At 41.7% G+C, this 15190-nt stretch overlaps 1 protein-coding gene and 1 pseudogene across 2 annotated transcripts in view; one reads left to right on the forward strand and one right to left on the reverse strand.

Moving 5' to 3' along the window:
* The window catches only part of GFPT1 (glutamine--fructose-6-phosphate transaminase 1), a 57388-nt gene extending 48926 nt beyond the window's left edge, over nt 1-8462 (reverse strand). For both annotated transcript variants that reach the window (XM_045788148.2, XM_045788147.2), the window contains exon 1: nt 8265-8462. In XM_045788148.2, coding sequence (XP_045644104.1) covers nt 8265-8271 — 7 coding nt within the window. In that variant the 5' untranslated portion in view covers nt 8272-8462. The remainder of the gene's footprint in view (nt 1-8264) is intronic.
* Nucleotides 5442-6818, forward strand: LOC123786135 (large ribosomal subunit protein eL34 pseudogene; annotated as a pseudogene).
* Nucleotides 8463-15190: the final 6728 nt, after the last annotated feature.

Consider the following 15190-nt stretch of genomic DNA (forward strand, 5'->3'; position numbering starts at 1 on the left):
GTAAAATAGGTTTCACAGCAAGTACCAAGTTATTAATCGGTAGTGGCTATAGGAAATGTTGTTAAAAAGGATTCAGTGGCCCCATTTCCTGAACAGGAACGAAAGCCATGATTGACCAGCAACAGACATTACGAGGAAGTGGAAAGTGATCAGCACAAGGGCAACATATTGCCTGACATTTGAGGACATCTACGGTCCTCGCCAGCTAGGTGTTCCGTAATTTCTGAAGACTCTTCTGATTGCTTTAGAACCATTCCAGCTGAATTCTGACATTTTTTGAATAGCTATACACACTACACTTCTCTTCTGGGCCTCATTTCTTTGTTGCAACATTTACATGATTTTGTTCTGTGTACAGCGTGTCTGTCAGATTAAAATCGGAAACCTGGTGAAGAGCCTTATTACTTTCAGAGCAAGTTAACCCTTGACCACAGCTTTGAACTGCACAGGTCCATTTATGGTGTGGATTTGTCCAATAAATACAGTATAGTGCTGTAAATGTATTTTCTCTTCCTTATGATTTTCCTAGTAACATTTCCTTCTCTCTAGCTTTTGTAAGAATACAGCATATAATACATGTAACATACAAAACACGTTTTTGGTGAGCTTTGTTTATATTATTGGTGAGCTTTCCAGTCAACACACGGCTATGAGTAGTTAAGATTTTGGGGAGTCAAAAGTTATACTCGGATTTTCCACTGCAGGAAGGTGAGGGTAGGCACCCCAAACACTCTGTTGTTCAAGGGTCAATTGTATTCTGTTAAGAATAAAAGCAGAGGGGCGCCTGGGTGGCTCAGTCGTTAAGCGTCTGCCTTTGGCTCAGGGCGTGATCCCGGCGTTCTGGGATCGAGCCCCCCATCAGGCTCCTCCGCTATGAGCCTGCTTCTTCCTCTCCCACTCCCCCTGCTTGTGTTCCCTCTCTCGCTGGCTGTCTCTATCTCTGTCAAATAAATATATAAAATCTTTAAAAAAAAAAAAAAAAGAATAAAAGCAGAGTAACATAAAACTTGAGGGCTTTTTTCTGCAAAATTGCTTTATTATCATACCTAAGAAGATAATGCTAACACCACCTGTTACAATGTTCATATTTAAAATTTCCCTGGGGCACCTGGGTGGTTCAGTCGGCTAAGCGTCTGCCTTCGACTCAGGTCATGATCCCGGGGTCCTGGGATCGAGCCCCACGTTAGGCTCCCTGCTTGGTGGGGGGCCTGCTTCTCCCTCTCCCTCTGCCCACCCCCCCTCCCAGCTCATACTCGTACTCGCTCACTCTCTCACTCTCTCTCTCAAATAATAAATAAAATCTTTTTAAAAATAAATAAAATAAAATGTCCCAATTATAAAAAGTCTTTTACAGCTGATTTGTTTATTCTAGGATATAATAAAGGATCATACCTCACATTTGACTCTTATGTCTCAGAAGTCTCTTTGAATCCAGAATGGTCTCTCCCCTACTGCCCTGTTTATGCCAAGACACTGGCTTACTGGCAAGCTGAGGCCAATTTTCTTGTTGAATGTCTCATCTTCTGGCTGCGTCTAACAGTTTCCCCACAGTATAGTCTAACCAATTCTTCTATTCCTGCTATTTCCTGTAGACTGGAAGATAGATCTAAACACTTGATTGAGTTAGGTTAAAATTTGGAAGCGAGAATTATGCACAATGGGTGTATGTATTTTATATTGTCTACAGGTCCCTTATTAGTGATGTTAAGATTGTCACTGGTAGGGGCACCTGGGTGGCTCAGTTGTTAAGCATCTGCCTTCGGCTCAGGGTGTGATCCCAGAGTCCTGGGATGGAGCCCCACATCGGGCTCCACTGGGAGTCTACTTCTCCCTCTCCCACTCCCCCTGCTTGTGTTCCCTCTCTCGCTGGCTGTCTCTCTGTCAAATAAATAAATAAATAATCAAAAAAAAAAAAAAGATTGTCACTGGTAAAGACAATCAGATCATCTAGCTTATACTCTGAAAGCATCTTCAGAATACTTTTTCAGATATTGACAGGGTTGATTTTAAGATGTTCATACTCTTTTTGATCTACAAAATAATGGTGAATTTCCCAATCAGTGGCAACTTAAATTCAATAAAATATCATATATCATGTTCCAACTCAAAACCTGCCTTTTCCTTGAGAGGAAGGACTATTGCTATCTATAATCATCACTGTCATTTTTCTGGTTCACTCTTGAAACAAAGAAAAGAAAAGGAGGAACAGAGGAAGAAGTTGGAGCAACATTTCTCCCTACATAACCCGGCAGAAATTGAAAGGAAGAAAAGGACAACCTATGTAGAGAAGTTTTCTAAGATCAAAGTAACAGAGTTGGGTGAAGAAAAAACAAGGGGGAGGGGTAAACCTAAATCATCCCTGCTTAGAAAAATGAGAGATAAAGAAGAGACTGAACCTGTCAATTTTACAGACCAGTCCCTTGCCAGGACTGTTGACCCATGACCTCTAGATAGTGCACCTGCTAGGATTAGTGGGTTATGTGTATTCACAGGGTAGCTGGGAAAATATAATGGCAAATAACCAGTCTATCGGGCATGCCGGGAATGTTCACAAGGGAGGCATTCATAATGCAAAATGGTGCTTATTAGAGTAGAAATCACTAGAAGGAGACCCATTTTAGGTCTTCGACTTGTCTTCTCAAGCCTTCCATAAACAGCTCTACTTTAGGTTAACTACTAAAAGCCTAAACATCAACTCTCCACTGCTCCTGGGTAATTGCTCCAATACCACACACAGTAGCTGTATGGAGCACAGGAGTTTCCACTCCTACATCACCATGCACTTCCAGGGTGTAAGTTTTCTTATGAAAGGATATTCTTGAAGTAAATATCTCCCTAAATGATGCAGATGTTTGCACCTACAGGTATCATTCTTGGAAAACTGCAACTTAAATTCAACGACATGAAAGCACTAATGAGCACCTTGCTTAACAAAATATTCAGACATGACCTGGGTCATAGACACACTTGGCTAAAAGGCTATTCAACCTTCCTGAAATGAAAACTGAATGCAACTTAGCTGACTAATTACATTATTAAAGTTCCTATGCCTGGTTGATTTTATGTCCTTGTAAATAAGAATACTTTCACATATTTTTTCCCTTGACAACTTCAATATTTTGAGACTGCAGACATTGTAATTTATCAGTGATAAATTCCCTCTGTAAATTTTACACTTTCTGAATCAAAATCCATCTGCAATGCCACTTAACTTTCATTTTTAAATTTTTCTTATAATGCAAGTTATATTTCATTCATTAGCATCTTTAAAGATTCAAATTATACAAATGCTACAGAATAAATTGTGAAGATCTGGGGCGCCTGGCTGGCTCAGTCGGTTAGGCATCTGCCTTCAGCTCAGGTAATGATCCCAGGGTTCTGGATTGAGCACCACATGCTGAGCAGGGAGCCTGCTTCTCCTTCTCCCTCTGCCTGCTGCTCCCCCAGCCTGTGCTCTATCAAATAAAATAAATAAAACCTTTTTAAAAAAATTGTGAAAACCTCCTTTCTCTACCTCCGTACCTCTCACAGAATTGAAGCTTTCCTCTTCATCTTAACAGTACACACCCTCTTACCCTCCCTACATTGTTCCAACATGCCAGAGGCTGTTCACCCTGGAGACATGCTGTACGGATACAGCCTGGTGAGACATCTACAACCCTCTCCCACGGACTTTCAAAGGCCAGCAGAGCTCACCAGACACTGCTGGAACATCCCAGCTTTCCAAGGCACAGGCCCCTCCCTTCAGGCAAACCCACTGCAGGGTGCCTTATCCTTCCTTATAAGCTCAAAATAGAGAAACATATTTCACGCACTATTCCCTAAAGCCAGTCTCTCCGACCTGTAACTCTTGATAAGCAATTCCTCAACTTTCTAAATACAGAGCCTTTTATTACATCAAAATATTTTGAGGATCCTACACAATAGTGGGTTGAATTTTTATCATCCAGTGATCTAGAACAACTTCTATACAACTTTACAGACAATGCTTAGAGTATGAATCAATCAGTGAAAACCCATAATAACTTCACAGCTCACAGGTCAAGAACCACAGCTCTAGAACTCAACTTTTCATCTCTATCAAGGGACCTCAGTTCCACAATACTCCCTCCTCTGCTGGTATGCATGCCCTCCTCCTCAACACAAACTCAGGTTCCTCTGCCTTCATATACGCAACTTCTCTATGCTTTAAAGCCAATGCAATTAATTTCTCTCTGCAATATTAAACATGAACGACCTTCTACTTCTGCAGATTCTGTCCAAGTCAATACACTACTTTGGAACTCTTCTGCCTCTAACCACTGTTCTTTGGCCCCTTTTCCTGGAATTTTTACTTCTTCTTTCAAACCCCATAGCAATAATTCTCAACCTATTTCTGACTCCATTCACTGTTGGGTAAATGCCATCAAGGATATCTCTCGTAGTGCACTAATTCTCTACCAGCTGGCACTATTCCTCAACATAAGAGTACTGCTGCTGGGGCGCCTGGCTGGCTCAGTCCACAGGGCATGCGACTCTTGATCTTGGGGTTATTAAGTTGGGTGTAGAGATTACTTAAAAAAAAAAAAAAAAAAAAGTACTGCCCTGTTACCTGGAACACTCCTCCCCTAACTAGTCTCTGAATTTCTATTCAATTCACTTGTAGTCCATAACATAACAATGAACAAGAAATGCCTAGTAACATTCACACCTGTTGCATTCCTTGTGTTGTACCTGTGTATTCATGGTTTCCTTCAACCAGACAGCAATTCTTTGAAGGCAATTCCCTTATGTTAGTCATCTCTCCAAAGGACAAAGCACCAAGTATAAAGCCATCACTTCGAATATCTTCTAATGCTTTCTAGGTACTTGCAATGTACAGTTAAAAATTCCTAAACCACAGAAAGAGAACACTATTTTGCAGGATGCTAAATAGGGATAAGGTGAAAGAAATGTTCCATAATTAAAGGTTTAAGAAATTCTGAGTTCAAGTTAACAGGTTTATTTGTAGAACTTTCTAGAAACTTTAATCTTGCTAACTGTGAATCTCCAAAAGCAGAATTTCCCACACTTGTGTTATAAAACCCTTTCCCACCTTCTATTGCTCATAACCAGCACCTATTAACTTCTCCCTTTCCAGGAAACACAACTGAGGAAATACTTATTAAGCAATTAATTCTTTTCTTTCACAACTACTTTATATTCAGTATGATTTCCAAGGAAAGTATTGGTTTTATGATTTATCCTAGCAGCCAGTCAGCATCCCCCAATTACCTCCAAAGCTATTAGGTAGTATTATTACAAAAATCTTTTTAAGGATTCATTTCAGGATACTTTTAAATTATAAGCTCCCTTACCGCTTTTAAATATGGCATCACTTACATAAAAACTCCATTTATATGCACCATTGGACCAGAAGGGTATACCCGCTCTTCCAGGGACAATGTCTAGAGGCATTCAGAATGGTCCCATGATTGACACACCATCCTAGGCTGTCCTATAATACAGCCTCTAACAAAACTAGGCTGTCCCAAACCCCTGGTAATAGAATTGTTTACCTTTACACCAAGGAGGTTGGAAAAGCACCAAAATCCACATGTGGCATGTGCCCAGGCCAACTTTGAGGCGTTTGTGCTGTGAGACCTACAGTTCTTATGAGGTTGTCTAAGACGGAAAAAACACATCAGCAGAGACTGCGGTGATTCCATGTGTGCTGTGTCAGTGACTGGATCAAGCATGCTGTGCTTACTAAGGAGGAGAACAGTGTTTTGAACGTGTTGAAGGAACAAGCACAGAGTCAGAAAGCTAAATTTAAAAATGCAGTTTTGAGTAATAAAAAAAAATCAAAAGAAGAAAATGAACAGTATAACCCTACATTTATTAAAAAAACAAAACAGTACAATTTGTTAAAAGCTGTGGGTAGCTTAAATGACTTGCCATTCTCTCACCAAAACAAAAGGTAGTACAAATAAAAAAGGACAAAGTGTATTCTAGAGAACGAAGAATAAGAGGAAGATTAAATAAATTTGGAAAACAGGCACAACATTATTCTCCGGGAGATTCACAACACTTACTAGCCCACTAAAGGTTCCAAGAAACCCTCCAACAACAACAAAAGCCAGTTCAACACTGTTTAATCTACTGCTTCCCAAATATACTTGACCACAGAATCTTTTTTTTTTTTCCTGATTAACACATTGTCATCCCAACATAAGCTGGTAAACATTGTGACAGTTTTATCAGTATATCTGATTGGAAAAAGCATTATCACAGAATTTTCCGCCTTCATTCTTCTGCTTCAATACTGTACAGTGTTGAAACAAAATAATCTTTTAGAAAAACTTGGGATAGGCAGCAGGTAATCAGAAGGTAAACTTCTGTGGGTGGGGGATAGGTGAAATAGGTGATGGAGATTAAGGAGTGCACTTGTCCACGATGATCACTGGGTGAGGTATGGAATCCTTGAATCACTACATTGTACATCTGAACCTAAGGTAACACTGTATGTTAAATACACTGGAATTAAACTAAAATGAAAAAGAAGGTAAACCTCTAAATTTTCCTATCTAATCTCACTCCCACTCACTTCCTCTGCCTAGAAATTTTATTTCAATGACTGAAATATGGGAAGAAAATAAATACAAAGTCTTATCCTTTTAACAGTTAAGCTTCAGAATTTACATTAAAGAGGAAATAAATTCTGAACTCTATTCCTGGAATCATGCAAAACTCTGTTCTAGGCTAAAAGGACCCTGGAAATGTTTCAAATACTATTTCTTTATAACCGATGTGTTTCCTCAACAGTAAAACTCTATGGAATGGGGATGTTGGCTGTGTAAAAACTCCTACTTAACTAGTCTCCACCCCAAAGCCTCACCCTTATCCGAACCTTTCTAAAGCAAATCTGATTTTTTTCTTTTATGGTACTGTTTTTTCCTGGAACAAGATGAAGAAATGACCTGCAACCAGAAAGCCACGTACTTAACTAGGCACAGACCTCATCATTCAGGAAAAGTTAATTACCAAATGAAGCATCTTGGGGATTAACCAGTTTGCAAATTCACTACTTCACAGCTACGAACTAAATAATGTTTCTCAAAACCACTCTACTAACCAGGCACAGCAAAAGTATAACTGATCCTACAGTCAGCTCTAATCTAATAATTTCAGAAACTATTTATAGATGTTTCTGTTTTGAGTGTTTTTTTTTAATCTACTCTAAATTTAAACCTGCTCCTCACTTTCGGAAGCTGAAATTATCATGAAGTTAAATACAAGAAAAATATACACTAATGAGTACAAGCCACCTCCTGCCAGGATATTCTTGCAAAAGGCAATGAAGAGTAAGTTTCCCAGAGAGCTTCAATTCTATTACAATCCTACTTTCCTTAAAAAAGCATTCCTTCTTCCAGGTGTAAGGTTGGTTGTAAATTTCAATAAAAGCGGTAGGAATGTAATTCTTTTAAGAATTATATAGCCAAGTAAATACCTATTTCAGAGCTTATCGATCATTTCAGATATAATTCTGACAATCCTCTTTACTAAGAGTTTTAAGGAATATTAAAACTACTAAGCCCCAAAACATGGAATAAAAGGACATATGTTGTAACTGCTCTTGTAAAACATTTATTAAATGTTCATAGGTGTTTTAAATGGGTGCACATGCAGGTGATAACGCATGTTACGGTCACTTTCGGGCCTCTTCCACCACAAGATTAGGTCTAAACCCATTTACCAAGTTATTGATTAGCAATGGTTTCTGTTGAAACAGGGGGTGGCAGGAAGTAAGATCATGTGGAATGCCATTGTCGTAGCTCTAGCTATATATAGTTCTGTTTCTAATGGGCCTGCCCGAAAGAAAGCAACTAAAAATAAATATTTTTAAAAAGGTAAATCCTAGAAGAAAGGAAGTTCAAGTGATCTCACCTGATGTTCCACAGGTTGCCTCACTCACCTGACGGACTCTTTTGAAGGCAAACCGCTCCACACCTCAGTTCCCTCGGCCCTCTCTCCTTTTCCAAGACATATTATCTACATTTTGGTTCCCTTCTCCGCGTAAAACCGCCCCCTTTGGCCCCCCAGATCCACTCTAGAGCCCGCCCTCCTCTCAGGTGCCCTCCTAGGTCCACCACCCCCAACCCGCTCGCAGAGGCCAGCCTCCGCACCCCGCACCCAGACTTCACACCCTCACACTCCGGCTCCCGCCAGCGCCTCCGGCCTCGGAGGCGCCCGCACCGCACCCCAGCACCGCCCCGCAACACGCCCCCCGCCCGCAGCCCCCTTACCGCACATGATGCAGAAGGCACGGTCCGCGGGCGAGCGGAGAACGGCTGGCGAGGTCGGGAGCGCACACACGAGCCTCTGGCGCGATCGGCGAGCTTGGGGGCCGGGGTCAAGCCAACACTACTCCCTCGGGGATGCGACGGCCGAAGCAACGAAAGCCTTCTCGGCCTCCCGGGCTCGCCAGCAACTGCCGACGGGCCCCGCCCCTCGGCGCGCACCGCGCCGCCGCCGCCACCTTCCGCGGATCCCATTGGGCCTCGTCCGCGCCGCTCACGCGCAGCTCCCGCCTCCCCGTGCCGCCCCGCCCCGCCCCCGAGCGCACGCAGGCGCTGGCCTGCTGGCGGCGGAGACGTGGCACCAGCCAGCGGCCGCATCCGCTTGGGGTTCCTGGAGCCGCCCGGCCCCCGGGCGAGCAGCTGGAGGAACCACGCCGTGGGGGAGGAAGAAACTCGGTGGCTGGCAGGGAAAGATGGAACGTTAAGGAAAGAGGAGGATGGAACTGTCAGCAAAGCAAATAGCACTGGAGCACGTACCCAATGCAACCCAAGGCCCCAGGCTCCGGCACCCCCAGAAGCAGCGGAAAAAGGAGGAAGAAAGCGGGAGGCCTGAAAAGGGGGTTCTGGGGGACAAATAGACAAGTCAGGGTGGAAAAGGACATAAGGCTGGAGAAAAATTGCAAAGAAAATTGAATGAGGTAGGAGGAAAGGTACCAAAATTCTTGATCCAAAGCGCCATTCAGGTTCCTCCAGTCTTTCTGGTGACAGACAATTCAGTTCCGGGCTTAAGCTCTGTGTAATATGCTTGGCCTCTAAACGCCCTCCGCACCCCACCCCACCCCCATTCATTGCCTCCCTAACCCCCAGTTTTTTGGCAGAGGGGATTGGGAGGTGGGAGGATGTAAAGCTCAACGACACAACACTGTGCTCCTGGGCTTATGAAACTCTTCTGGCCCAGACTTCTGATGGTCCACCTGAGAAGAGGAGGAATTGCCCAGATTTGACAGCCTTACGTTTGACTCACTGACGATTAATTCTGTGAATTAATGCACCACTCCTGCCAAGAGAGACTTAATCAGAGAGAGATGATGTTTCTGAGAATTTATTATCCAAGCATTTGCTCTAGGAAGATTTAAATGCTATCTTTAGTCAAATGTAGATGGTTATCATAACTATTAATGGCTCTAGATTAGGATCAAATAAAAACTTGATTGGCATACAGAACATGGCATGGACTTCTGACCCTAGATATCTGGTCTTACCTCACACTATTGCTCTCTTCCTACCCCACCTTTCAGTCCTTTACACTCTAACAATGCTACACAGTTTCCCTACTGCGCCAACATTCTCAAATATTTTGTACATATTAGTTACTCTTCGTGGAATCCCCACCCCATCTCTACTTAAATGCTACCTCTTGGGGAAAGCCTATTCTGTCTCCCCAGACAGAATTAAGGACATGGATTAACCTCTCATTCTTTGAACTGCCCTCTTTAAATCAAGACACTTATGATATTGTGTGTGTGTGTGTGTGTGTGTGTGTGTGTATGTGTGTGTGTGTTGCCCTCCTAGGCTGTTTCTTGAGGCTAGAACAAGCCTTTGCATACCCAACACCTAGTATAAACCCTCGCCCAAAATAATGGATCAATGTTTTTGTGGAACCTGGCTGGCTCACTCAGTGAAGCATGTGATTCTTGATCTCAAGGTCATAGGTTTGAGCCCCACATTGGGGGTAGAGAGTACTTAAAAAAAATAAAAGAATAAAATCTTTTTAAAAATGTTTCTGAAGGAGTGAAAAAAGCCATATTAGTGCTTTTCAGATTTTCTTAGAGGGAAAAAAATGTCTTTTTATTACTTGCCTCAAAGAGAGGCTAGAAAAATGTTACATTTAACTAATCAAAGCATTTGTTACCTAAGAGGCCTTTAATATTTCAGGCCCTTAAGCCTAAATGACCCTACAGCAAAGTTTTAAAAAACAGTGATCTGTTTGTTAATAGACAACATATTTCTTAATTCAGGAGGCAAAAGACTGTAGATGTACATCTTAGCCTCAGAACCCTCATCTAAGAGTTTCTAGTAAGACCACAGTGATATTGCCAAGGAGTCAAGGTAACAGAAGAGAAAAGCAAGGGGTTCAATATTTTGGTTTGAGCATGAGAACTTTGGTGCTACTGCTGGCAGTTTCTTGTGGCATCATCAGGTTTGCTAGCAGTGCACAAAGGTGTTGTTCAAACATTGGACTCATACTTCGACTCCTTGGTGATTATAAATAATACTGTGGGTTCCTCATTTTTTTAGATATGCCACTGGAAGCCCAATGGTTTTCTGCCCAGCAGGATGTATGGCAAGGAGGAGGTGGAGAGAAACTTTGAAAGCCAATATTTTCCCAACCGAATCCAACAAAGAGCCCTTTGTAACTATGCTCCAGTCAAGACACTAATATGAAAGAACTCTGTTTGTCTGACCCCCATCTCTACAGAGCTTTGCCTTAGCTGGACCTTTGGGAATAGGGACTGGAGAAGAAAATAAATGGTCTGTGAAGGAAAGGGGACATTTGGGTCTAAATCAAACATTTGAAGAAATGGAAAGTTCTGAACTAACTGAACTTGAAAAAAAAAAAAAGGAATGATGGTAAGGAGGGTGTCATTCATCATCTCTTCATGTAAGTCCATTTCTCTGTTCATAGATTTGTCCTGTTAAACCTGATGGCTCTCAGTCTCTACCACACCATAGAGCCTGATGGACAGAAGGCCATTAGGGCTTCCAGCTGCCATTTCTAAGGAAAGGAAGAACCATAATTAAAATAGCTTTATAAGATTTTTAAACAGGGACACCTGGGTGGCTTAGTCAGTTGAGCCTCCAACTCTTGGTTTCAGCTCAGGTCGTGATCTCATGGGTCATGGGGTTGAGGCCCTTGTGGGACTCCCCATTCATGGGGTAGTCTGCTAAAAGATTCTCTCCCTCTGCCCCTCGCCCCACTTGTGTGTGCACTGCACACACTCTTTCTCTCTCAAATAAATGGCTAGAATCTTAAAAAAAAAAAATTTAAACATCCCCATGTTTGTGATTTTTGTTATCCCTTACCTGAATTCCAATGACAAATAGCAATAAACTTATTACAATAAAAAACCTAGATACAAACTTCCAGTTATAAGTAATAAACAGGATGGTATCCATAGTTAATAATACTGCATTGTGTGTTTGAAAGTCGCTAAGAACAGGCGGGGGGAGCGGGAGAGGGAGAAGCAGGCTCCCTGGTGAGCAGGGAGCCTGATGTGGGGCTCGATCCCAGGACCCCAGTTAGTGATGATGACCTGAGCTGAAGGCAAACACTTAACCGACTGAGCCCCCCAGGAACCCCCAAATTAAAAATTATTGACAACTTTGATAAATCCCAAAGGCATTATGTTGAGTGAAAGAGGCTAGGATCGAACGGTTACATAATATATAACTGCATTTATGACATCTTAAAAAGGCAAAACTATACTGATGGAGAACAGATCAATGGTCATCAGGGGTTAGAAGTAGAGAAAAGTGTAACTATAAGGAAAAGCAGGAAAGAATTTGGTGGGTATGAAATGTTCTGTACTCTTATTATGGTGGTAATTTCAGTAATCTATAAATGTGTTAAAATCCACAGTATTGTACACCAAAAGAAAAAAAAGTTTTTACTGCATAATTTGTAAAATAAATATAGAAAAAGCATTAAAATTTTTTCTCAATGAAGGCAACAAGATTGAGCAATAAACTGTGCAACATAATATAGTAAAAAAAAAAAAGAAGAAAGTCGCTAAGAGAGTAGATCTTAAAAAGTTTATCATAAGAAAAAAAATAGAACTATGGTGATGAGTGTAAACAAGACTTATCGTGGTGATTATTATACAATATATACATATACCAATCATTCTGTTATCCACCTGAAACTAACACAATGTTATATGTCCATTATATTTCAATTAAAAAAGAAAGGCCTATGCATAACAAGAATATGGGGAGCAGGGATACAAATGTCCCAATTTTTAGGGAGTTTTGTGGAGAAATGTACCCCAGTGGACAGAGAAGATGGTGGTAAATATCAAAGGAAGAAGAAACAGATGGAGCTACTAAGGCCTATGGGATGGAAGAAATGAACACAAGAATAAAAGTCACCCAGTCAGGCCTTCAGTGAACCCCTTTGGTTCCACCACCATCCAAATTCATCCTATACACCTTCATGCCAAAGTGACCTTTCAAAAACACAAATCTGATTGTTTCTCCCTGCTTCCAATTCAGTGGCTACCCTTCACCTGCAGGATTAAGTCCAGACTCCTATGTACACACACAGTTACCCAGGATTTCATTCTTGCCAGTTTTATCAGCATCATTTCCCACCGCTACACTCAAGTAAGCATCTTATGGTCTCGCTATACTGAACTAGTTCCCTAAGAATGGACTACAATACTTTTTCATCTTTGCATGTGCTCTTTTTTGAAAGGAAGCATTAAAAAGGTAACGAGATGTTAAATAGTTGGGGCATGACTATAGAGAACTAGTCCCACAAAATGGGATTTTAAGGGGACGACAAAGTTCCTTCGTCCAAAATCACCTCCACTCCTTACCTATCACATTGCCTAAACTCTTACCTATATTTCTATATTTAAGGCAGAATAGAATACCTCCCCATCCCCCAAGAGGTCTACAGTAAGTCATTATCATCTATTAACACTTTACAGTGACATTACATATAGAGTTAATTTTCATTTGGATACCAGGTTTGAAAAGGTCACTGAGGAAATGAGAGTTTTGATGCACATGAAGTTGATTCTGAAATCAGAAAGAAGGCAGATCTGGACAGATTGTCTTGGTTGATGATACTGGTCAAAAAGGGACAACATAAGGGCCTGTGAAATTGAGTGTGATAATGCAGAAAGAGGGGGCCAAGATATGGAAGAAGGACTCAGAAATAAGTTGGGGATGAAAGCAAACTCTGCCCTCTATAATGGTTAATTTTATGTATGAACTTGGCTGAGCCACAGTGTCCAGATATTTGGTCAAACACTATTCTGGATGTTAGTGTACTTTTGGATGAGATTAATATTTAAACCAGTGGACTCTGAGCAAAGCAGATTGCTCTGTATAATGTAGGTGGCTTTCACCCAATCAGTTGAAGACCTGAATAGAGCACAAGACTGACCCTCCTGGAGCAAGAAGGAATTAGGCAGCAAACAGCCCTTGGACTTCAACTGCAACATTGGCTCTTCCCTTGTGTCCAGTCTGACAGACCACCCTGAAGATTTTGGACTTGCCAGCCTCCATATTAATGAGACAATTCTTTGAAATAAATATAGATAGGTAGAGAGGTAGGTAGATAGATAAAATTCGTTTTGTTTCTCTGGAGAACCCTAATACATCAACTTAATGTTGATAGTACTGATTTTCTCAATGCTGAATATATGAATTTGTTCTAAATTTCTAAAGGATAGAGCTTTTAATGACAAAGAATAGAAATCCACTCAAAGTAGCTAAAGAGGGGATTTATTGGCTAATGTCATTGGAAAGGACAGGGATACAGCTTCAGGTACACCTGTATCCAGGGACACAATGTCGGAATTCCCTTTGATTCTCTCCCTGACCTTATGCACAGGGAAATGACCCTCAAACAGCTCTGGAATCACAGCTTTGTAGTTTGCAGTCCAAGTGGAGAGACGCTATTCCTCCATCCTCACTTTTCATATTCTAGGCAAGGATTCTGATTGGTCCATTGCAGACTCCTATGCCCCACTCACTCCTGTGGCAGAAGGCAGGACACTGTGATTAGACAATTTCACTAGCGTCACACAGAGTCACCAGAGGCACACAGAGTCAGCAAGAGAGCCAGCAAATTCCCCCAGCACCACGTAGACTCCTTTTCCTCAAAGGAAAGAGGAAGGTGTTGCTAAAAAAAAAATGAAGGGACACCTGGAAGACACAAACAGAAGATGCCCGCTACATCAGATGAACACAGCCTTGACTGCCCCACCAGGAAACCTCACGCTTAGGAACAAAGGATGCTGACTTCAACTAGAATTAGTGTATTCCCCTATATTCCTCTCTGGGTGCCTCCAAATGTTCCCAGCAGGCAGAACCTGGGGCAGAGTTTTCTAGCTCTGCTGGAAGGAAACTCATTCTACTGTCAAGAAATTGTCCACAAATAGGAAACCATGAGATTAACTGGTCCTATCTACTATTTCTGCTCTGTAAGATGTGATCAGAGCTGGAATGGAAGCAGACCATTCATGGAGCTGCCTAGAGCTGAAAGATGACTAGAAATGTAAGGTGACAGGAAAAAAAAATACTGTTTCCTAGTTTCTTTCAGGGGTACAAAGGCATTTCTGCATAGCCAGCAAGTGCCCTGACTGCATAGATAACTCTGCAGGGGGGAAATGGAGTATAAAGCTGAGTTTTCCCAAAGGATGTAAATTCCCACTGGAATGAAGAGCAGCTATCTTCCTATTGCTGGAAAAAGGGTGTGTGTGGGGGGGGGGGAAGGACACACATGCACATATCACTGCTTTGGCCCATTAGAGTCAGGAGCAAATAAAAGATGATAAAGACTTTGGCCCACTAGAAGGCAGCACCTATGAAGGCAAGGAACGCTCTCTCCACCATCAGGTAAGAATACTCGGGTGGGGTATATGGGTCCAATGCCCTTAAGACAAAATAGTAATAGAGTAGCAATGTGAATAGGGTCTGCAACCAGAATGCCAGGGTTCATATTTCTGGCTTTTCCACTTAAGTTGTATGGCAATGGAAAATTTACTTCTCCCTGTGCCTCATGGGGACAATAATAGTTACCGATCTCATAGGATTAAATGACTTCATAAATGCAAGGTGCTTAGAATAGTGTTTGTCACATAGTGAATGCCAATGAAAGTTTGCTATTTTTAAATATTTTGCTCCTTGTCATTCTGGAT

This window comes from Ursus americanus, chromosome 7 (assembly GCF_024610735.1).
Source record: "Ursus americanus isolate L20-20 chromosome 7, mUrsAme1.1.p, whole genome shotgun sequence".
NCBI lineage: Eukaryota > Metazoa > Chordata > Mammalia > Carnivora > Ursidae > Ursus > Ursus americanus.